The sequence below is a fragment of the Diabrotica virgifera genome, chromosome 5 (genome assembly GCF_917563875.1).
Source record: "Diabrotica virgifera virgifera chromosome 5, PGI_DIABVI_V3a".
NCBI lineage: Eukaryota > Metazoa > Arthropoda > Insecta > Coleoptera > Chrysomelidae > Diabrotica > Diabrotica virgifera.
In genome coordinates this window covers 54,668,288-54,692,838 of record NC_065447.1, presented here as the reverse complement: position 1 = coordinate 54,692,838, position 24,551 = coordinate 54,668,288, and the positions used below count along the sequence as shown (strand labels likewise).

Here is a 24,551-nt window from a genome sequence, read left to right as displayed (position 1 = left end):
ATATTAAAAAAAATACTTAAATCGGACATCAGGTTTAGGAAATACAAGACATTAAAAATGACCCATTTTTTGAGGTGCCCGTTTTTTGTGCCGGTGAGTGTATAAACATTGATATAAATATTTCAAATTGAAAATGGTTTTAAAAATTGTTGCATAAACATGATTTTTTAATCTGATTTAAAAAGCATGCTGAAAAGATTAACAAAACCAAGTAAGTAAATATTTTTTTAAACCAGGCTTTGTAATGTAATAGGGTTCTGAAGCTATTTTCTTTGCCATTTTTGTTATTTTTATTATCTTTAAGGGTTACCTACAAGCATAAAATATGGTTTATTATAAGGTTTATAATAAAAAGTACCTGCGTGTAATCTGGTTTGAGGTTTGTGATGTAATACTGATTGATAATCTTTAAATGAAACCACAATCCACATGAAACCACATATTTTTTATAAAAAAATTTTAAAATCAGAACAACTTTGCATTTTTTACATCATTATTTTGAAGATAACTAAATTTTCAGAAAATTTAAATAGTTTTGCTATTTTCCATAAGTAAATTTCAAAAACGTTTTACATTTTTTTTTCTGTGAACATTCTAAGGGCTGGATTTTTTTCTATTTACACTAAACAATTGTAATTGCAAACAATTTTAGTCCTCTCTATAATGCCGTAGATATGATACTCATTGAGATGTTCTGGCTAATAGGTTGAAAAATAGGCATTGTAACATAGATTCGTCATCCAAAATTGTTTTCTGAATTTCTTACAATTGTTCAGCTGCATTATACAGCATGTTTAGTTTTAAGATATACAGCCTCTAAATGGCATCACTGCGCACCAGAGAGTACCAGATGGTCCCACTTCCCAGGCTAATGCACATTATTCTCTCCAATGCTACTCCATTGATAAATGATTAAACAACGATAACGATAGTGGGCTTATTAGAATCTATATTTTTGTTATTGTTGTTCATATAAACCAAGCTTTAGAATGTTTACATAAAAAAAAGTAAGTAGGTTAATATTGATAAAATAAGAAGTAGAAAGTTGAAGTTGAATAAATAAAAAGCAGTTTTTATGAAAAGTCAAATCTCTAGTTCTTTCTTAAATTAAATATATAAAATCTAATAGGTTATGTGGCCCCAGATCATACTTAACTACTGCGTACCTATATTTAGTTTAAAGTATCGGTGTGTCCGAAAAAGCAAGAAAGTATATTTAAAGACTTTGCCGGTGTGTCCGAAGTATAAGGGTTTGAAAGAAAGAACTAGACCCAGTGAAAGAAAGAACTAGAGTGGCGTGTGTAGCTGGAAATTTGAAGCAAAAAAATAATAATAATGGGTGACAAAATAGATATATCCACAGTTGGTAAATTTGATGGCGTTAACTTTTAACAGTGAAAGTTCCAACTGAAATGTGCCTTAAGGGCCAAAGGCATATATGGAGTTATTGATGGCTCGTTAATCAAACCAGAAGTAGCTGGAGACGAATTACAGGCATGGTTTAAAAAGGATGCCCAGGCTATGTTCACTTTAACTTTTGCAGTGGTTTAAATCAGATTACTTTGATTGAAAGTTGTAATACTGCTAAAGAGATTATGGAGACCTTTGAGTCTATTTATGAGCAGAAATAAGAATCAAATAAAATGATATTGGGACCGTGCAAGTTGCGCAAAGCGACACCTATTTCTACGCTCTGCACTTTTATTCGCACTTTTAATTGTATTGACCAATTACGTTAGTCCTGGTTGCTGGATAATTGTCAAGGCCATAGCCCAAAAAAATAATAAAAAGAAAAAATAAGATTCAGGTTATGTGATGAAAACGTAAACAATTGTATGTAGTAAATAAAATAAGTTATTAAAATGCAGTACTGCAAGCAAAATACAATTAATTAAATTTACCTTTATATAATAATTGCATATCATATCAATATTGTGCAGCAACATATAATTTTTCTCTTTCAATGACAGTAGATATGAAATGTACATCAATTTGACAATTTCAATTGACAATGTGAATTATTTAAGAAAGTTGCAATATTTCTCCGCTATTCGCGCACGATCGTTTCACGTATCTCTTCCAAGTACTTGCACACCGCGAATAAGATGAGTAGCCTAGATACTGTCGCTCAAATAGCAAAAGTGCAGAATCTTACTAAGCAAATTAAAGAAGCAGGTGATGATGTGAGTGATATTGCTATTATGACAAAAATACTGAGTACATTGCCCCAAAAGTACAGAAATGTTAGACAGGCATGGTTGTCCGTAGACAGTGCTAAACAAACTATAGGTAACCTCACCGCAAGACTGTTAGATGAAGAAATGAACTTAACTGCATATGAAGAGACAGAACAAGTACTGGCAACAATGTCATTCAAAGGAAAATATGATCAGAAAGGTCAAGAAAGGGGTGTAATATGTTTTGGATGTAGAAAGCGGGGGCACATTGTCAAATTTTGCAGAGAGAAAAAGAATGAACAAGAAAACAGTAGTAGCAGATCATATAGAAGTCATAATCGAGGCAGAGGTGGCTTTAGTAACTACAGAAAAGGTTACAAAAAGAATGACAGAGCACAAGCTGGCAACTCTACAGAAAATCAGCATGGTGGTTCTTTGAGTAGCGCATATTATAATGTTAATAATGAGGGTGAACATAGAAGAAAAACAGCTAGAAAAAGTGGATACAAGTGATGATTGGATTATGGACAGTGGTGCATCAGCACATATGTGTTACAGGGAAGAATATTTTTTTAATATTGACAGAACTTTTACATCACAGGTATCACTTGGCAATAATCAAACACTACCAGTACAAGGTAAAGGAACTATTAAAATAGAGAAGTTGATCAATGGACAATGGTTTAAATCCACTATAAATGATGTGCTATATATCCCACAGTTGAGAAAGAATTTATTTTCAGGTGTTTTGACAAACAAAGGTATGAGTGTAATTAAGATTAACAATGAAGCCAAAGTATATGAAAATGAGAATCTAGCAGCAGTTGGTATAAAGGATAGAAACAACACATATAAAATGATGTTTCGCACAATAATATATAATGCATGTGTGACTACAGTAGATGATTTAAAGATATGGCATGAAAGATTGGGACATGTTAATAAGAAATATTTAGAAGAAATGGTAAAAATGAACTTAATCAAAGGTGTTATAGAAAAGAAACAAGATTTTGTGTGTGAAGGTTGTTTGATGGGAAAGCAACATAAGAAGACTTTTAAAGAGAAACCACACACTAAGTTACCTCCTGGAAAAAGAATATTCAATGATATTTGTGGACCTATGCAAACTGAATCTATGCAAGGAGCATGTTACTTTGTAACATTCAAAGATGAGTACACAGGGTATAGAGTAGCATATTTTATTAGACATAAAGCAGATGTACTAGATTGTTTCAAAGTGTATAATAGCAAAATAAAGGCAAAGTATGGCTACTCTGTTGAAAAACTGCATACAGATAATGGTACTGAGTATACAAATAACGCTTTCAAATTGTATTTAGAACAAGAAGGTATAGAGTCAGAAACCACAGCACCATACACTCCAGAGCAAAATGGCAGATCTGAGCGAGATAACAGATTGATTGTAGAAATGGTTCGATGTATGTTATACCAATCTGGAGTAGATAAGAGGCTATGGGCAGAGGCAGTTAATACTGCCATCTACATTTGCAACAGAATTACAAGCAAACAGACACCAGGTTCTACAGCTTATGAACAGTGGACAGGGCAGAAACCTGTATTTGACCACATGAAAGTGTTTGGGTGTGATGCATATGTACATATTCCTGACCAGAAAAGAAGGAAACTAGATGCAAAGAGTGAGAAGGTTATATTTGTTGGATATGACAAAAACTCCACAAATTATAGATTATTGAACCCAACAACACAGAAAATAGTGATATCTAGAAATGTGTTTTTCAATGAGAAAATGTACAGTGCAAAGAAAGACAATGTGATCAAGATAGCAACAGAAGATGATGTGACAATTTTTGAAATACAAGAAAATGAACTTGAAGAGAGACAAGAAGAACAAATAAATGTTAATAATGAAATAGAAGTTTTACAAGATGTTGACAATATACCCAACTTGAGACCACAACGAAATAGATGTTTACCAGCCAGATTAAATGATTTTGAGGTAAATTTTACTGAAATTGATATACCACAAAGGTATGAAGAAGCAGTGTCAAGTAGTGACAAAGAAAAATGGAAAACTGCCATAAATGAAGAGTTTGATGCACTAGTGAAAAATGAAACATGGACTATGGTTAAGAAGCCAGACATGCAGTTCGATATACAAACTGCATTTTTATATGGACATCTTGACGAAGACATTTTTATGTCACCACATCAGGAGCTAAAGTGTAAACCCGGACTAGTGTGCAAGTTAAAGTCGTACGGTTTAAAACAATCAGTATGCTATTGGAATCGAAAATTCCACTCGTTTTTGGCTAACTACGGTTTTCAAAAATCATCAGCTAATCAGTGTGTTTATACTGGACATGTAGACAATATTAAAGTGATCTTAATCATTTACGTTGATGATGGTTTGTTATTTTCTGAGAAAAATTTAGCAATAGACAGTTTTGTGCGTGATAAAAGAATGTTTTGAAGTGACCGTGACGGTTGGGAGCTATTTTGTCAGACTAGAAATTACAAGAAACTTAGAGGCTGGTACAATGTTAAGTCAAGCAAGGTGTACAAAACAAATAATAGATAGATTTGGTCAACACAATGCAAATCCTGTAAGTATACCAGAAGATGTAAGTGCTGACTTAACAGCCATAGTGTCAAAACCTGACATTGCACATGTGGTGGGAGTAATCAGCCGCTATAATTATGGCATGAGTTATTGTTACTACAAATACAATGAAGCTAACATGCATGGATACAGTGACGCAGATTATGCAGGTGATATAGAAACTCGTCGTTCCACCACTGACTACGTTTTGGACACTGGACAAGTAAGAGATAGACAATCAGAGTGCAATAAAGTGGACGTTTGTTATATTTTTTTATTTAAAAGGTTTGTTTATGGGTTGAACAACTTAACAAAAGGTGGGAGTATTGGAATCTATATTTTTGTTATTGTTGTTCATACAGTGTGTCCAAGGATGGAGTGCCCAAGAGGAAAAACTTTTTTATTTTCAATTTTAGCAAAAAATGTCATTCTTGATAAAAAGTTTTGCTTGTTCTAAAACCCCATAAAATGAAATAAAATTCAACTTTTTCAAATCCTGCTTAATTTTATAGCCAATTTGATGTAAAACCCTATAAATTTTTGCACTAAGTTCGAAATTGTAACAATAATAACTTGGGAGAACAACCCTTTCGCTTCTCTGGGTTATAAAACCAGACTTTGTGGTTCTCCTTGAATCATCCAATTATTTATTAATTAAATAACTATTAATCCAATAATTTTAATAATGAAATTTATCACAAGACCAATTCTTTATTAAACGCTTAACATGGTCGAAAAAAATTACAATTCCCAAATTATTTATCGGAGTTGACAGTTCCTAAGCTACATTGTGGCTTGGCAACACTAGATTATTGTTACGATTTCGAACTTAGTGCAAAAATTTATAAGGATTTACATAAAATTGGCTACAAAATTAAGCAGGATTTGAAAAACTTGAATTTTATTTCATATTATGGGATTTTAGAACAAGCAAAACTTTTTATCAAGAATAACATTTTTCGCTAAAATTGAAAATAAAAAATTTTTCCTCTTGGGCACCCCAACCGTGGACACACTGTATAAACCAAGCTTTAGAATGTTTACATAAAAAAAAAATTAAGTAGGTTGTTGTTGATAAAATAAGAAGTAGAAAGTTGAAGTTGAATAAATAAAAAGCAGTTTTCATGAAAAGTCAAATCTCTAGTTCTTTCTTAAATTAAATATATAAAATCTAATAGGGCTAAGCAATGTTGCTGATTTTGGCGCTTCCCTCAGTCACCCATACCTAATCGAAAATTAAATGTATTGTATTCAAATTCTATTTTTGTCCAGTAACACCCACTCCAATATAGTCAGATTGGGTAGTGCATGCTGTAGTAAAAATGTATTACAGTAGAGCGTCGATAATCTGAACTAATTGGTACAGGGGTAGTTCGGATTATCGAACATATGTTCAAAATACATATAAAGCTCATAAACATAGTACATATGTACATACGTTTTAGTTACAAGGAATAAAACACCTGCATAATAAACAAATATATTGTATGTATTTCTACGTAAACAAAACAAAAATCCGTGGTCACATTTTGCCCATATTGTCATATTAAATCCAAAACTTCGGTCCGCGATCATATTTTTTAATTTTATAATTTTTTTTGCGTTCAGATTAGCGAACGTTTGGATTACCAGGGTTCGGATTATCGATGCTCTACTGTATGTATATATGTAATTGCAATAAATTCCGTTACCTAATTCTAATTGACTTTGTTTCTGTAATATTTTTCTAAATATGTTGCATACCAATTAATATAAAAATGATATAATGGGAAAAGACTCTCATAGTCATAAAAAGAATGAATATTAAAATTAACAGTGAAGTATAGTGGAGTTAATTAGATGTAATATAAAATTTGAAAATCAATAAAAACTGGGAGATAATTTAGACAATTAAGATAACTCAAAGTGAGACAAGAAGCCAAAAATAACTGATCCAATAAACATTAAGGTTATACGTAGAAAGTTTAGTCTTAATTCAATTAATCAAATTAACACACTAACCTGTCCAACCATTCAAATTTTCGCAATTAACATTGGCTTCATGATTTAACAAGGTTCTAGTAGATTCCAAATGACCTAATGTTACAGCCAGCATTAGAGGAGTCCTACCCCTAACATCCTGCTTTTCTTTATCATGCTAAAAATATTCTTAATATATACGCTAAACTTATGATATGGGAAATGTTTAAGTTACCTGTTTGGATGAGAGGAGACTCCCCAAACGTTGGTAGTCATTTTTCCAGACACACCAGTGCAAGGGGAATTCGGCTTCTATATACGCTTCTGTAACCATTTTAGTATTAATTATTCCGTGACTTTTAAACTTCCAAGTTCGTCAACTTTGATTTTTTACAATAATTAACATTACTTTTGATGAATACGCCTCTACTAACTAGAACTTTTATTAGTCATATTTACAGACATGTTTACTTTTATCAAATTAAACGTCAAAATTGATTGACGTTTTATTGCCCATCCTGAAAAATGACATATGACGTTTGTTTGAAAATCCAAAATAATAAAATAAAAACAAGTTATAGAATAATAAACGACCAATTTTAAGATAATTTGAAGGTTTAAAATGTTGTTACTGCAATTTGAAAAAGTGATAATTAGCCAATTCGTTTTTTAACATTCCAGATTTGCCACACTTGCATTAAGATGGTCATACTGATTATCAACTGTCAGGATGACAACAATCAGCTGTTCCCATTTTATATGACATATGACATGCCAATTAATGACGTATGAAGTATGAATTATGATTGTGATTGTATGATGTTGTCAATGGTTGTTGTGATGGTGTCAATGGATAAAATTTAAGAAAATCATATTGTTACAATGGATTACGAATTTCCCACAGATTTTGATATAGTAATAGTGGGAACAGGAATAATAGAATCTATAATATCGGCGGCTGCAAGTCGTGTAGGAAAACGAGTGTTACATGTTGATGAAAAGGAATATTATGGTGGGCACTGGGCTTCTTTCAGCTTAGAAGCTATTTTGGAATTAAAGAAGTCCAAAGAATATCCAGTTGCTAATGTGGAAAATCCAGACTTATGTTTGTTTGGAAACCAGACATACGATCTTAAGAATGTTGATTACAAATTCCATGTGATACCAAAAGAAAACACCCAGTTGGAGAAACAAGAAGATAGTGAAAATCAAGAAAACATCCAGTTGGAGAAACAAGAAGATAGTGAAAATCAAGAACAAGTGACTGAATGTAAAGATAATGACGAAAATGAACAAGTAATAGAAAAAGAAAAACCTGATACAGATGTTTGGGACAAGGGGGCTTTATTAAAATTATCCAGAAAATTCAATATTGATCTTACACCAAAACTTCAGTATGCTAGAGGTCATTTTGTAGAATTATTAATATCATCAAATATAGCAAGGTATTCAGAATATAGAAGTGTTAGTAGAATACTCACATGGTATAATAAAAAATTGGACTTCTTACCTTGCTCACGTTCTGATGTTTTTGCAAACAGTAAAGTATCTGTGGTAGAAAAAAGAATGTTAATGAAGGTTTTAACGGCTTTAAATACTGTAGATAAACTGAATGAGTATGAAAACAAAACATTCAAACAATATCTTACAGATCAAAAACTAACTCCGAATTTGATTCATTACCTACTTTATGGTATTTCAATGAGCTCTGATGATACGCCATGTGATGTAGGTGTTGTAAATGTGAAAAGATTTTTAGATAGTTTAGGACGTTTTGGGCACACTCCGTTTTTATACTCAATGTATGGTAGTGGAGAAATACCTCAAGCTTTTTGTAGACTGAGTGCTGTGTTTGGTGGCGTGTTTGCTCTAGGACAAAATATACAAGGTTTTACTGTGTCTGATAATAAATTTAAATCAATAACAGTTAGGTCTCAAAACATTCAAGCAGAGCATCTTGTCATGAGTATAGAAAAAGTACCAAAACAGTTTCTTAAATCAAACACTCAACAGTATATTTCCAGATGTGTGTTAATAACTGATAAATCCATATTAGATAGTGAAAAAGAACACTTGACTCTAGCATTTTATCCTCCAGAAAATGGAAAACCGTTTGTGAAGATAATTGAGCTAGGATGTCTCACAGGTACTTGTCTAAAACCTTTATATCTAGTGCATTTATTAGCCAAACAAGGCACGACTCCACAAGAAGATTTCAGCAGTGTTATAGATAGCTTGTTTGGTCAAAATGAAGAAACAAACATGGAAAATGAAAATGAGCAAAAGCCTTCAATTCTTTGGTCTATGTACTTTTCGCTGCCAGATACAAATGATGGAGATTTAACAGAAGGTCTTCCTGAGAATGTGTTTGTATGTCCTGGTCCTGATGCAGACTTGGATTATGATTATTCAGTGAAAAAAGCAGAAGAGATGTTTAGGCAAATATATGCAGATTTAGATTTTCTTCCTAGAGCTCCAGATCCAGAAGAAATAGTGATTGGTGAAGAAGAAGGCCAAGAAGAAACAGCTGAAGGTGATGCTGCTAGTCCATAGATAACTAATACAACTATAGATTTTTTAGAATGGACTATAGGGGCAGAATGTTTAGTTAAACGAACAAATACTGTGGCTATGATATTTAAAATACAATTATATTATTTTAAATATTATTGCCAAATTGTGTAGTAAAGTTTCATTCTTTAGCAAGAAACTTTACCACGCAAGCGTCATTATTAGAAAAGTTTGATATCATCTGCACCTTTCAGTGATCCCAATTTTTACTTATTTATTTAGTTATACAGAGTGAGTTTTATGTATGGAACGCCTCAATGATCTCAGAAATAGCTTTCACAATCTTTATAGATTTTAGTGGGTAAGGGTTTTGTGATGTGGCCGATATTATGGTGGTATCTGCATTGTTACCAGATCTTCTATTTTTTCTGGAAATCTAATGAGTTTTCTTGTTTCAAATGGGACACCTTGTATTTGTTTTAAATTAGTAAGTACCTACTAACTCAAAAACGATCAACTTTAGAAAAAAAATACAAAATTATATAAAGAACGTAAAGTAATGTCTGCCCGGGCTGAAAAAAATTGATTTCTATAACTTGTTCAAATTTTTTTTAAGTAAATTTAGTAATAACTCAGAAATGACGGCATTTAGGGTATAGGGAATATTACATGAAAAATAATCAGTATATCTTAAGGACTTCAAAACGCAAAAAATATATAGGGTGACAACAATGTAAATACCACTATAAGATCGGCCGCATTAGAAGACCCACCAAAATCTATAAAAATGGAGAAAGCCGTTTCTGAGATAATTGAGAAGTTTGCTGAAATTCTGTAACATTATGTTTAAGTTTAATTATTCTCACAGTAGTTGTATAGGTAAAACATAAGTATAAATTCATATTCTTCATGTTCTAATATATTCTCCACCCAGTTTTACCATTGTTAACACTACCATATCCAAATTTATCTATTTATTTCATAAATAAAAAACTTTCATGCTGTTCTAGTCTTAAAATTTGAAATGTGCATTTTAATAGGTTTTTCGTGGATGCTTCCATAATATACCAATTTTTATAATATTAAAATTGAATATAGTTTATCTAAAAAGCTAATTAGGGTAAGGAAAAGTATGCTGGTGATAAAAATGAAAAATACTAATAATATAGGAATTTGACAACTAAGCAAGAAATAAGTTTTGCTTTATTATGTTATTTATTATTTGGAGTAAATGTTTAGAAGAGTTAATTTAACAAAAAATGAATAATAATGATAGTAAATGTCAAATTGACATATAAACTTATGTTAGCTAAGTTGGTGACACAGTAAGGTATATTGGTGATAGTGGTTAGAACATTAAGGGCCGGTTGTTCGAACGCTAATCAAGAATGATCACTATCAAATATTTAATTACTGTCACCAAAACTGTCAATGTCAACTTTTATTGGGTTGCTGAAAACATAATTGATTAAAATTATGAGATTAGTTAATCAATTAACATAACAATTATTAACATAATTGATTAAGTAATTTCATATTATGTTTTCACCAACCCAAACAAAGTTGACATTGACAGTTGGTGAGAGTAATTAAATATTTGATAATGATCATTGCTGATTAGCTTTCGAACAACCGGCCCTAAGGGCCGGTTGTTCGAACGCTAATCAACAATGATCACTATCAAATATTTAATTACTGTCACCAAAACTGTCAATGTCAACTTTTATTGGGTTGCTGAAAACATAATTGATTAAAATTATGAGATTAGTTAATCAATTAACATAACAATTATTAACATAATTGATTAAGTAATTTCATATTATGTTTTCAGGAACCCAAACAAAGTTGACATTGACAGTTGGTGACAGTAATTAAATATTTGATAATGATCATTGTTGATTAGCTTTCGAACAACCGGCCCTTAGTGAAACAACCACAATTTAAGGAATTTAACTTACCTTGGCTAAACCACGAATTCAATGCAGCTTTTTTATTGATAATTAGTTTATTGAATGGTTTTATAAAGAAAACAGCAATTATTCCAATAAATGTGTAACCATCTCTCACGTGCAATAAGAAATGGCTTAATTGTTGACTGTCGCACAACGCAACAGTCAAAACAGTATGTTTACTAAAAGCAGGTGCGCGCATTGCGAAATCGTAATATATGTATGTCCTGCTTACACTCGTAACAACTTACTAGCGCTGTGTCATGAATGTGCTTGCATAGGGAACTGTGTGGTAATCTGATTAAAAATTATCACCAAATTACTTGTATCACCAATATACCTTTCATTACCTATAGCCCTTATTTTTTATTATTTAAAAAGTTTGTTAGTTACTCAGTCACTATAATTTTTAAACAATGTTTACTGTCTTCAAAGCTGTTCCTTTCTTTCTTGAAATATACATATTTGTTATTAATATTGACTTTTATTTATTTTTTAAGTAAGAACCTGTCTAACCTGAAGTCCAAGAAGTTATTCTCAACAAATATTTTTCTCAAAAATGAATAACCATTTTCAATTTCGTTGCAACACGAAACTACAGCCGCACTATGTTCTAGTTCAATCAGAGAGCACAGCAAGCGCCTCTACTGGTTTCGAAACTTATTAGCCTCTCATCAGGAGACACATATGCTGCTCTCTCTGACCCAACCAGGACAAACCCCGGCGTGCAGTTACGGATTGCAACGAACGAAACGGCAGGGATGCCCTAGCGGCAACTGCTAACAAAAGACTAAGTTTTCAATCTAGGTACACATAAAATAACATTAAAAATATTACTCTACATCACACCAGACTGAAAACAATGGGAAACTTCTCCGGTTACACCTCCGAGGCTTCTAAAATTTGCAAGCCATAACAAATGCTGAGACTAAAGAAGATGAGGGAATTTATAATTCACGTCCCATCTGTTGTTTTCAGTCTGGTGGGATGTAGAGTAATATGTTTGATGTTATTTTATGTGCTATTAGATTGAAAACTTAGTCTTTTGCGTTTTTTGGCATGTTTCGGATTTTAAATCCCTTATAACTTTAAAACTATTAACTTTTAAGAAAATTGTCAAGAAACTTATTTTATATAGAATATCCCAAAGAATCAAGAAAAAATATTTTTCGGAGGAAAATGGGAGATTTTTGAAATAAAGCGCGCCGCACCGGCCAAAAAATCGGATGAACACGCATATTTAACAATAAAAAACAATGGTATAAATTAAGGTAAGACGCGATCACTCTTCAGAATCTTGAAGCTGAATGTTTAATCTTCAATTTAAGTATCTGGCAACCTCAAAAATACTAATTTAAATATGAGTTTTTAAGCCTCGAAAATGCGTATTTTCGCATTTTTCAGATTTTAAATCGCCTATAACTCGAAAACTATCAATTTTTAAGAAAAATTACAAGATACCTGATACCTTTCTTGTTTAGAATGACCCACCTAATGGACCTAAAAATATATGTTCCAGGGCAAAAAAAGTGATCTTTTGTATTTGTTTAAACAATTTCTGCCCAAAAATTCCGCTTTGGGCATTTTTAAATAGGAATCCAAAAAGAAATAGACAAGGCGAAACCGGCGGGTTCGTTGGAAAAAATATTCCCATGAGATTTTTTTGCATAATCATATTCGTGAGACATCCCAGAATAAGGTTCAAGAAGTCGCCCACGTAAAAGTGGTCCAATTTTTTTTTTCAATTTTTTTTTAATCAAATTGCAAAAATTAATATTTTTGGCCCGGGCACATTTTTTTTAGGTTTTTTGGATCATTCTGGACAAAAAAAGGTCTCTTATAATTTTTCTCTAAAGTTTCTCGTTTTCGAGTTATAAGCAATTTAAAATTGAAAAAAACGAAAAATGGCGATTTTTAAGGCTTAATAACTCGGTTAAAAGTTATTATTATGAAAGTCAGAAAGTGATCAAATAAAAGTTTAAAGCCCGCCCTACAAGATCCTGAAGAAATTTTTGTCATTATTTTATCACTAAGCTGTTATTTTTAAGTAAAAATAATGACGAGCGCCATGCACGTATTAGGCGGCCGGCAATGATGAGTGTGAGAGAGATGGCATTCCGGCATTCAATGGTGCATCTTACTCGCACTCACATTTACAGCCGCGTCAATACGATCTTACGGCTCATTATTAATAATTAAAAATAATAGCTTATTAATAAATAATGACACAAATTTCTTCAGGATCATGTAGTGGAGGCTTTAATCTTTGATTTGGCCACTTTCTGAATTTCATAATACATAAATACTATTTAACCGAGTTATTAAACCTTAAAAATCGCCGCATTTTTCGTTTTTTTTCAATTTTAAATTGCTTATAACTCGAAAACGAGTAACTTCAGAGAAAAATTATAAGAGATCTTTTTTGTCCAGAATGGTTCAAAAAACCTAAAAAAATGTGTCCGGACCAAAGATATTGATTTTTGCAATTTGATTAAAAAAAATTTGGACCACTTTTCACGTGGGCGACTTCTTGAACCTTATTCTGGGATGTCTCACGAATATGATTATGCAAAAAATCTCATGGGAATATTTTTTCCAACGAACCCGCCGTTTTCGGCTTGTCTAAAACCGTATCAGAATTTTTTTCAGACGGGAGCGGTCTCACCACATGGACTAAGAAAATATTGTGAACATAAATATGTAAATATATCGATGTACCTACTAATCTCTGAGGAGAAAAAAAATACTGGTTTAACCATAACAATGGTTCATACGGGAACAATAACAGATGACCAATAAACCAATATAAGAGTAAAACCAAACCAAGAAATAAAAATAAACTTTAATCAAACCGGCCCTGTTATATTTATTAAAAAACAAGGTTATTATGGATACAGAGTTACATCTATTTTTATTCTGTTTTCATTTTATTTTTGATGTAATTATTTACCCTATCGTTGCATCATGAAATTGTGCAAACTTATTTATTCCATAGTTCGAGAAATTTTAAAATCAAAAACACCATAGGGGACAATCAACAGTCAACAGATTAAATAAGGTTATCAACAGGTTGATAAGTTATTGGCCTATTACAACTTTAACGTCATTCCCTCGAATCTGATTGGTCAGCAACATGTGTTGATTAACTAACCTCTTTCACAAGAATCGAAGAAGTCAAATTAATTTATTTAATTCCCATAGTATTAATTTGGCCGGTGTAGGAAAACTAGGAAAATTTATTGAAGATGTCAAAAAATGTGTTGGTTATTGGTGGCGGAGGTCGTGAACATGCCATAGTTTGGAAACTTTCCCAAAGTTCAAAAATAAACAAAATATTTGTCAGTCCAGGTAGCTATGGAATTCAACAGGTGGCAAAAGCTGTATCAATAAATTTGGATATTAAACAATTTAAGGTGAGTAAATAGAAGTATATAATTAATTTCCTTCCTATTTGCTTCTCAATTTAATGCTAATGTAAATATTTAATATTAATTATTATATTAAGATATTTGTTTAATTATACTTAGTTCATAACTAATTATACTTAATTCATAACTAATGAGGGGCACAATGTCTACTTATTATCAACGAATATAAACTCATCTCAGAAACTAATTTACGCCTGCTTTGTAGATTTTGAAAAGGCATTTGATAGGGTGCGACATGATCGAGTATTAAGAAAGGACTGGAATAGATGATAAACATCTGAGACTTTCGGTATGTCCGGACGACCTCAGTGGCTGACTAAGCACAAAGCGGCTTAGTGGTTGTATCCAGCAGCAACAGGGAACCCTTAATAAATCTCACAGCAGAGTCGTCTGAACGCTACCTTCTACAACATCTGTATTGGAATCAAGCAGCTTCTATTGTGGTAGACGGAAAAGGAAACGGATAAAATTTTCATAATCAAAGAGGTGTCAGACAAGGCACACAAGTTGTTTCTTATCCACAACTTTGTTTAACTTGTACTCAGAAATAATATTTAACGAAAATTTGGAAGGGTAATGTGGAGTTCGATTTGGGGGAGAAACTATTAATAACATCAGATATATAGATCATACAGCGATCATGGTTGATACTATCAAAGATCTTCAATTCCTTATAGATTGAGTCACTCCAATAATGGACTTGGCATAAATACGTCAAAGACAAAGTTACCTGTGGTTAGTAAACAAGACGTTGGCCCTATGCAACTAATTGTCAACATGAGCCGATTACAAAAGTTAACCATTGTAAATACCTAGGATGTTGGATAAATGAGACAGTAACTCTTGATGAAGAAATTAAAATTAGTATAAAAATTGCAAGGGGAGCATTTATATGAAACTTAGATCTATACTGTGCAATTCTCAGCTGAACTTATGACTAAGAATCAAGTTCCTAAAACGTTATGTGTATCCTGTATTACTATGTGGATGCGAAACCTGGATCCTGAAGGATATGATGAACAAATTAGAAGCCTTCAAGATATGGTCATATTGTAGAATACTCAAAACATCATGGGTTCAACGCATTTCAAACATAAGTTTTAACCCTTAACTGGTCCGGTACTGTATCAGTAGCGTAACTGGTCCGGTGTCATCTGTGAAACTACTGTTTTCAAGAAAGTAAAACAACACTCAAAATTAATTTTTTTATTAAGAATAAATGCTACAAACATACAGTGATATATTTATATAAAAGTGAACGTATTAGATTTGGGCGTTATTTGGGTTAAGAAAAAAATAGTAAAATAAAACTGAAATCCGTACAAATATTTGTAAAAATGTACATTATTTCGTAAAGTAAATAAAAAAAATATAAAAAAAAACATGAAAAAAAATGTATTGCTAGGATAAATGTTCAAACTGCAAACTAAACAAAAACTAGCTAAAACAAAAATCGATAAAAAATGTTTGTTTCCAGTATCAGTTAAACTTTACCAATTTTATATGCAATTTTTACATAGGTAGTGGTTTTGTTAATCCCAAAAAATAGGCTTTTTGCAACGCAAGCACAGATATTTTGTCATCCTGCGCTTTCTACTCGGACATAAACTGCAATTTTTGCGTTTTTCTAAAATAAGAACATCTGTCTGATTGTCCTCTTTTTCTTTTTGAACAAGAAAAAAGTAACACAAACGGTCCAGCGTCATCTGAGAAACTACCCTTGACCTAATTGTTCTGACAACTTTTTAGGAACTGAGAGAAACTTGTCTCAAATACACCCACTTGTCAATCTCCAATAGTTTAAGGATTAGATATATCGACTTGCCTGTAGGCGGTGCCAATTTGCAATAAAAAATAATTAAAAATATTGAATCGTCTGTCAGACGACGCCGGACCAGTTAAGGTTAAACAGAATAGGTCAAGACGAAGGTGATTTGACGAAGATGATAAAAAAGAGAAAATTTGAATATCTGGGGCATATAATGAGAGGTAGCAAGATTGAGGGAAAAAGAGGAATTTGCAGCAAAAAATATTCATGGCTCCAAAACATTCGTCAATGGACTGGCTTATCAGCAGATAAATTGTTACATGTCATGTAAGATCGAAAACAATATCAGCAAATTGTCATGGAAGCTATCCATGCCTAAAATTTGGGCATGCTACTTAAAGAAGAAGATACATCTATATTCGTTGATATTATGTTTCATAATAGTGTTGATATCTATTCTGAATATTCTTCGTAAGAAATATTTTTTAAAAAAGAATTGTCTTAATACTAAGACATTGTCCACTTAAAGATACCTGGAAGAATTTCATTAAAGTTCCTGGACAAACTAGTAAATCCCATGCCATGTAGTAGGTTTGGTTTGATTTGGTTCAAGTTTAAAGGTTGAAGTATGTCAGGCAGATAGGTAACCCATGAAGTCATTCAGTTGAAGACTGGTTTGGTATTCCAAACTGTGCTTTAACACATTCTGTGCAGATGGCATACATGCGAGCCACATGATGCCTTCACCAATGTGCGGATAGCGTGCATGTATGCCATTGATTATACACATTTTTAATGTGTTTTTTTTGTCTGTTCAGAGTATAAGTCTTAGGATCAGACATCCACACGCAATGTGTGTTAAACAAATAATACAAATCACCAAAGTAGTCCTGATGTAAGACTGAGTATATCTGGACATTGCTAGTAAATTACCCAACTAACTGAATTTTCCTCTTGGCAGCAGCCTAAATACAACCATCTTAGCAATCCAGATTGTAGCACAATCCCATGGGAGTGTGATGTTCAATTATGTTATCCTTGTTATTGTTATTATGCACCTTTCATCACCATTTATTTTTAGGATGTTGTTAAGTTTTGTAAAGATAACCAAATTGACTTGGTAGCAGTTGGTCCAGAGGATCCATTGGCAAATGGAATAGCTGATGCCCTTTTAGCAGCAGGAATTAAAGTTTTTGGACCACAAAAAGATGCTGCCCAAATTGAATCAGACAAAAATTGGGCTAAAGCCTTTATGGATAAACATCAAATACCAACTGCCAGATGGAAATCTTTTACTAATGCCCAACAAGCCAAGAATTTCATAAACAGGTAATTTATTACGAGCTGTATTAATTTGTTCCTGCTCATCACGCTCTGTACCACAGTCAATTATGCTGCCTAGATATTCAAATTTCTTCATTCTCTCAATTTTTGGTTGTTGATCACGATAGGTTGGTTGTTTTTGGTGCCAAATCACATTTCTTTGGGCTTGTTAATGTTTATTTCTAGACCAACCTTCATTTTACTTGGAGTTGCATATCCTGTTTTGTATGTGGTAAGAGGCTTATACAGTCAGTGTAATCTAGATCTTCCAGTCTGTTTATTAATCCTCAATAAATTCCTCTATTAAACTTTACCTATTATTTTATCTCCCCTTTAGTTTAAAGGTAAATTAAAGGGGGGTAAAACAAAGCCCTGTTTTACTCCGTTTAATACACTTCCCATCATATAAAACTGGTACACTTGTTTTCCCAATGTAAACCTGTGTTCGTGTTCAGACTGACATAATGGTTCATGAATCACTTCGTTGTTGCCATCACAGATAACGGAATTGCATTAAATCTAAATAAAAAAAATAACTTAAAAAATATACATATGTCTATAAAGTTTTTAGGTAGGTATTATTTTTATCATTAACAACAAAAAACCGTCTCTAATAAATTTAAAAGTAAAATGTAAAAGTTATTCATTTGGAATTAATTTCAATTTAAATTTTAAACTTTTTCAGTGTGTTTTATTTATTCTAGTATCCCACAACTTTCGATTTGAAATTAAACATAGTAATTTAAAGTCGTGTCGAGATTTACTATCTATCATTATATTTGAATTTAAAGATTTTCATAAATTATAATAAAACACGAGTCAAAGTATGGGTACTTAGTTGAGATGATGAAAAATTACAAAATTAATAGGATAATTTTTTAGGGCGCATGTTTAAATAAATGTGACTGCTGACTGATCGAAAATGCTAGATATTGTTTTAGTTTTTAGTAGGTATACTAAAAACTTGCGGTCTGTTGCACGGCCTTGCTTTTAGCTGGTATTGGTATTTAGCTGGTAGCCTTGATATATGTACCTAATATTTTCATTGAACTGGCAACATTGCCCTAGAAATTAGAATGACACATGTGACAAGATCAACTTACACCACTTTAAAAACACGATTTTCGGTTATAAGAGATGTACTAGTTTTTATGACGCGAAGTGTACAGCTATTCAGAGGGTTCATGACGTTGTCTAGGACTTGGCTTTCTGTAGAGTTCTGTGATGGTACTTCCTGTTGTGCTTGATCGTGTCGAAGGCTCTCTTGAAGACCACAAAGCGTATGAAGAATGGATAGTTGAACTTCTTAAACTGTTCTACAATTACCCTAAATGTGTTAATTTGATCTATGTATGATCAGTTTGGTCTGAAGTTTTCGCAATTTCTTTTGTCACTCTCTTTTTGGTATCTTTATTATAAGTCCCGTTTTCCATTCTTTGGGGAACTTTCGCACTCTCTAGACTCGAGACCCTCAGCAAGAGTAGTTTGATTAAGGGTGATTCCATTTCAAATCACTCAATTTTGGAGCAAAGAAAATTTTGGATCTCCGATTTGTCTGAAAATTGGTATTTATATAGCTTCTGCGGGACGTAAAAATAAGATATTTAAGGTCAAAAAATCTTCTTCTTCTTTTTTTCTCAAAATGTTATTTTATGCGATTTTACAGTGATTTGGTGTTTATTTAAACAAATTTTCATTTTCTATCGTGAGTATCAATGAAAAACAATATTTTAATAGAAGGGACTCAAAAATGTCATTATATGGCATTATAAAAAGTTACTTTGATTCAAAACAAGTTTTTGATAAAATTTTATAGTGTAGAAAACGTTAAAATACCGTTTTTTACATTTTTCTCCATTCCCAAAATACATCATATATAATCGATTTGTCTGAAAATTTGCCCACAGATAGCCAAAACATAGGACTTTAAGTCAACTTTAAGGGGTGAGAAGAATTTTAATTATATTACAATACCAAAAAAGTTACATGCAATATCATAGTCAAAAATATAGGCGTCTACTATAAGTACAATTAACTCGAAAATATTGACCTCACGACAAAAATTGTTAAAAAGAAATTGTAATAATTGTAAATACGATTTATGGGGTGTAGCGATGGATCGCCTCCACGTGGTGCACCCTGGGTAACGCCAAATGATCCATCCTCCCAATCCTAAGGTGTAACACCATCGTGCCGACGGGATGCATGGTACAGGGAGTAAAGTGTATCTAAAGCGATGCCCTAGAGAGATGGCGAACTCTGGGGGATTATAGCCTTAGCACGGTAAGGGCGCACTGCCGTGCCTGACAGCAATTCGTCCCAACTCGTGGGAACAAATATGGAGAACGAGATTGAAAAAACAAACACAAAAACGGGAACGGACACAGAGGCGACTTCAGTCGTGGATTCTGTATCTGTCCCAAATACTGAGCCAGAAGTTGTTCCAAGCGGAACAGACTCTGCACAAAGTAGCAAAAAACGCCTTTCTGGAGCTCAAAAAAGAAAGATGACGAAAAAGGCAAAAATGGCTGCTGGAACATGGACCACAGCAAATCCCCATAAAAACAAAACGGGAGTACTGGTAAAACCCGAGGGTAAAAAGAGACCGCGGGAGAATACCATTACCCCCCCGCAACAAAGGGTTGCTAAGAGACCAAGGAGCTCTCATGAGCAGACTAGGTCATACAGCAATGTCACAAAAGTATTCAGGATAGCGGTGGCACACAGGCACCATCCGGATACTCAACTAGATCAGGCTCACGCAGACCTGATCATCAACAAACTAAAGCTAGCAGTGGATGAGGCTCCTGTTGGAAGTCAAAATCAACTGCTACAGTTCCATAAAACATCGTTTAGCGCAGGTACTCTGTGGGTAAACTGTGCTAACGAACATACCAAAAAATGGACTACTGAGGTGGTAAGGACTATGGAGGGCCTGTGGGAAGGAGTCGACTTAAATGTGGTCGATCCCAGCCACATGCCAAAACGCCCTATGGTCCTCGCCCGCATCCCCGAGAAAGAGGCTGAAGAATCAACAGTCAGAACCCGTTTAGAGAGGCAAAATAAAGACCTTAAGACGGAAGACTGGTTGTTGAAAAATCGGAAGGTCGGAGAGGACATGCAAATCCTCGTATACACGATCGACGAGGTCTCCTATAAAACATTGAAGGCTGCAAATTTCAAGGCGTATTACAGACTTGAAAAGATATCCTTCAAAACCATCAGAGGCATTGATGGCTCCAATCAGAATCCTGCAAGCGAATCTCCAGCATAGTAAGTCAGCTTCGGCAGAACTTACTGTCGCCATGAGAAGGTTTGATGTAGCCTTGATACAAGAACCCTGGGTTTACAAGGGCAAAATAAGAGGTCTATCGGGTATTGGTGGAGAGCTTATATATAGCCGGTCTGCCGATGTCCCGCGAACTTGCATAATAGTCAAACGAAACATCAAAACACTGCCGTTGATAAATCACTGTTCCAGGGATTTAACCACGGTAAAGATGAAGATCATAGATGGAGGAGGGGTGAAGCAGATAGTTTTAGGATCAGCATACCTCCCATATGATGATCCCGAACAACCACCATCAAGGGAATTGGAGCAGCTAGTGAGAGATTGCAGGAAAAATGGATTGCAATTGATCATTGGCTGTGATGCGAATGCGCACCATCTGACTTGGGGCAGTACAAACACCAATGCAAGAGGTGAGTCAGTACTACAGTTTATAATGCAACATAATTTAGACATATTAAACGTAGGAAACAAACCAACCTTCGTGACTTCACGACGGAAGGAGGTGATTGATATAACAGTTGCCACGACTAACGTGGCTAGAACTGTGAAAAACTGGCATGTGTCAGATGAGGTGTCCTTTTCAGACCATCGACACATTTGTTTTGAAATGACAGGCAATGAGCTTATCAAGGAAACTTATCGTAATCCTCGTAAAACAAACTGGGAAGCATATCAAGCAGACATAGAATATAGCTTAGGCAGGATTAACGGGAAGATAAGGCATACATTGGACCTAGACATGGCTGCCGAACAATTTCAAGAGATTGTCACGTCAGCGTTCGAAGACAACTGTCCGGAGATAGTCAGGAATTCCAACAGGAAAGTTCCCTGGTGGAATCATAATCTTGCAAATCAAAGGACAGAGGTTAGACGAAAATTTAATTTCGCCAAAAGGTCAGGCGAGTGGGGCGATTATCGTAAAGCTCTGACTGACTACAATAAGGAACTGAGAAGGGCAAAAAGAGAATCGTGGAGAAGGCATTGTGAAGAGATAGAAGGGACTTCAGAAATGGCAAGGCTCCATAAAGTTCTCTCAAAGGACCCTCAGATAAGTATTCCCTCGCTCCAAAAAGAGTCAGGTGAATACACTCAGAATGGTGAAGACACCCTGAAAGAGCTTTTCAGGGTGCACTTTCCTGAGTCTGAGACAAAACTGATACCACTAGACACATGGCAAACCGGACTGGATATCATGAATTATGGTTCTAGGGAAAACTGGCATGTGGCAAAAGAAGTTATAAACCAGGACAAAATCAAATGGGCAATAAACTCATTCGAGCCATATAAATCACCGGGTCCGGACGGGATTTATCCAATACTTCTACAGAAGGGAAACTACCTTCTTTTCAAAAAATTGTGTAAGATACTGCAGGCTAGTTTAGGGCTGGGGTACATACCAAAAGCATGGAGGCTGATAAGGGTGGCTTTTATACCCAAACCTGGCAAAATCGGACAGGAAAGGGCCAAGTCTCTGCGGCCATTAAGTCTGATGTCATTCGTACTGAAGACCTTAGAAAAACTGCTCGATAGGCATATCAGGGATGGTGTATTGGTTGAAAGTCCGATACATCGGGGACAATATGCATATCGAGCGGGAGTCTCCACAGAAACGGCACTGCACCATCTTGTACAGAGAGTGGAGTACGTTCTAGAAAACCAAGAGGTGATGTTGGGTGCATTTCTCGATATTGAGGGAGCATTTGACAACACCTCTTACGAAGCGATCACAAGGGCGATCCGTCTAAAAGGAATAGACGAAACAAGCTGTAGATGGATAGACTGCATGCTGAGAAGCCGTGTGATATATGCTACGTTGCTAGGGGATACAGTGTCAGCTCAGGTAGCCAGAGGCTGCCCACAGGGGGGAGTCTTATCTCCTCTATTGTGGAATCTGGTCATGGATGGCCTGATAGCTAGACTCGACAACGATAGGCATCACGTCCTGGGCTATGCGGATGACCTAGTCATCTTAGCCCACGGAAAATTTAATGGTACAGTCAGAGATCGAATGCAACAGGCTCTGACAGTAGTTACAGAATGGACTTCAAATGTAGGGCTTAACATCAGTCCTCTAAAGTCCAAAATCATGAAATTTACTAAAAGAAGGAATTCAGAGGAATTGGGTCCTCTAAGTCTAAATGGTATACATTTAAATCTGGTGAGTGAAGTAAAGTATCTCGGGATAATATTAGACTCAAGACTTACTTGGAATCAGCAGATAGAAAGAATAACGAAGAGAGCGGTATCTACGTTAATGGTAGCCAGACGTACTCATGGAAAAATGTGGGGTTTGAGACCAGACATGGTATATTGGACTTATAACATGGTAGTAAAACCCACAATTACATATGCATCAGTGGTATGGTGGCCAAAAGTGCAGCAAAAAAGTGCCATCATCAAATTAAGCAAGGTGCAAAGACTTGCTTGTCTCGGGATCACGGGGGCTATGAGGGGCACACCTACGGCAGCTATGGAGGCACTACTGGATCTCCCTCCTTTACATATAACAATAAGAGGTGAGGCGAGAATGGGCTATTATAGACTGCGAGAAAACCTGAGCAACGTACCAGTTAAATCAGGACATAGTAAAATAACGAATGAAATTAATGATGCCGAATGGATGATGATTTCTGACCATATGACATCAAGATATATGCCTGAAGTACCTTTTCAAGTGGACATTTGCCCACGAGACGAATGGGACAGAGGAAACTCTCGACCCAGACTGCAGGGTTGCACCTGGTATACGGACGGGTCTAAAACTGCAGACGGTTCGGGCGCAGGAATATTCTATAGTGGTGGAAATTTCAACATTTCTATTCCACTGGGAGAATGTACCTCCGTATTTCAGACAGAGATTTTTGCAATCTTGCAGTGTGCAAGAGAAAACAACCTGAGGGCATTCGAACTGAAGCGGGTTAACATATGCACAGATAGCCAAGCAGCCATTGGGGCTCTTATAAGCCCTAAGGTGAACTCTAGGCTGGTGTGGGAATGTCGACAAGAACTTGATAGACTGGCACAACATAACAGTGTTATACTGGTATGGGTTCCAGGTCATCGGGGCATATACGGCAATGAAAGAGCTGATGCACTTGCCAAGAGAGCATCAGCTACAAAATACCTGGGTCCAGAGCCGGCCGTGGGAGTGCCAAAAAGCACCGTCCGCGAACGAAAAAAAGCCTGGATCCGAAGCCAACACAACTCACACTGGGAGAGTGTACCCGGTCAAACACATGGCAAGATGTATATCGGACGGACATGTGCTAGTAGAGCTGAGTTACTGCTGAAAACAAGCAGGAATCAGCTCAGAGTCATAACAGGTTTCCTCACTGGACATGCGCCAGTTAAGGGTCACCTGCATACAATGGGGCTGTTTCATGGAGACTTGAGCTGCAGACTCTGTAACAGAGAACCTGAAACAGTCAACCATATTTTGCATGACTGTGAGGCATTGGATCGGAGGCGGCAAACACTTTTCGGAGACATCGAAATGACTCCAAAATTATATGGCACCCACCCACTAGACCTGTACAAGCTGGTACAGGGTTCCAGAATTCTGG

At 34.8% G+C, this 24,551-nt stretch overlaps 3 protein-coding genes across 3 annotated transcripts in view; 2 read left to right on the top strand and 1 right to left on the bottom strand.

Moving 5' to 3' along the window:
* Nucleotides 1-7,230, bottom strand: part of LOC114339268 (ankyrin repeat domain-containing protein 13D) — a 73,141-nt gene extending 65,911 nt beyond the window's left edge. Inside the window, exons 1-2 of the mRNA XM_028289898.2 lie at nt 6,953-7,230; nt 6,760-6,895 (exon numbers count right to left, since the gene is read on the bottom strand). Of these exons, the coding sequence (XP_028145699.1) occupies nt 6,760-6,895; nt 6,953-7,051 (235 nt within the window). The 5' untranslated portion in view covers nt 7,052-7,230. The remainder of the gene's footprint in view (nt 1-6,759; nt 6,896-6,952) is intronic.
* Nucleotides 7,231-7,528: 298 nt separating this feature from the next.
* LOC114339279 (rab proteins geranylgeranyltransferase component A 1) lies at nt 7,529-11,652 on the top strand. Its single transcript, XM_028289907.2, has one exon. The coding sequence runs from the start codon at nt 7,600-7,602 to the stop codon at nt 9,268-9,270; it is 1,671 nt and encodes a 556-aa protein (XP_028145708.2). The 5' UTR covers nt 7,529-7,599; the 3' UTR covers nt 9,271-11,652.
* A 2,642-nt stretch (nt 11,653-14,294) lies between these two features.
* Nucleotides 14,295-24,551, top strand: part of LOC114339287 (trifunctional purine biosynthetic protein adenosine-3) — a 53,692-nt gene continuing 43,435 nt past the window's right edge. Inside the window, exons 1-2 of the mRNA XM_028289915.2 lie at nt 14,295-14,590; nt 17,455-17,702. Coding sequence (XP_028145716.2) covers nt 14,423-14,590; nt 17,455-17,702 — 416 coding nt within the window. The 5' untranslated portion in view covers nt 14,295-14,422. The remainder of the gene's footprint in view (nt 14,591-17,454; nt 17,703-24,551) is intronic.

Excerpts from the sequence above, each read along its gene's own strand:
- LOC114339279 (XM_028289907.2), top strand. The coding sequence starts at position 7,600 with ATGGATTACGAATTTCCCACAGATTTTGATATAGTAATAGTGGGAACA.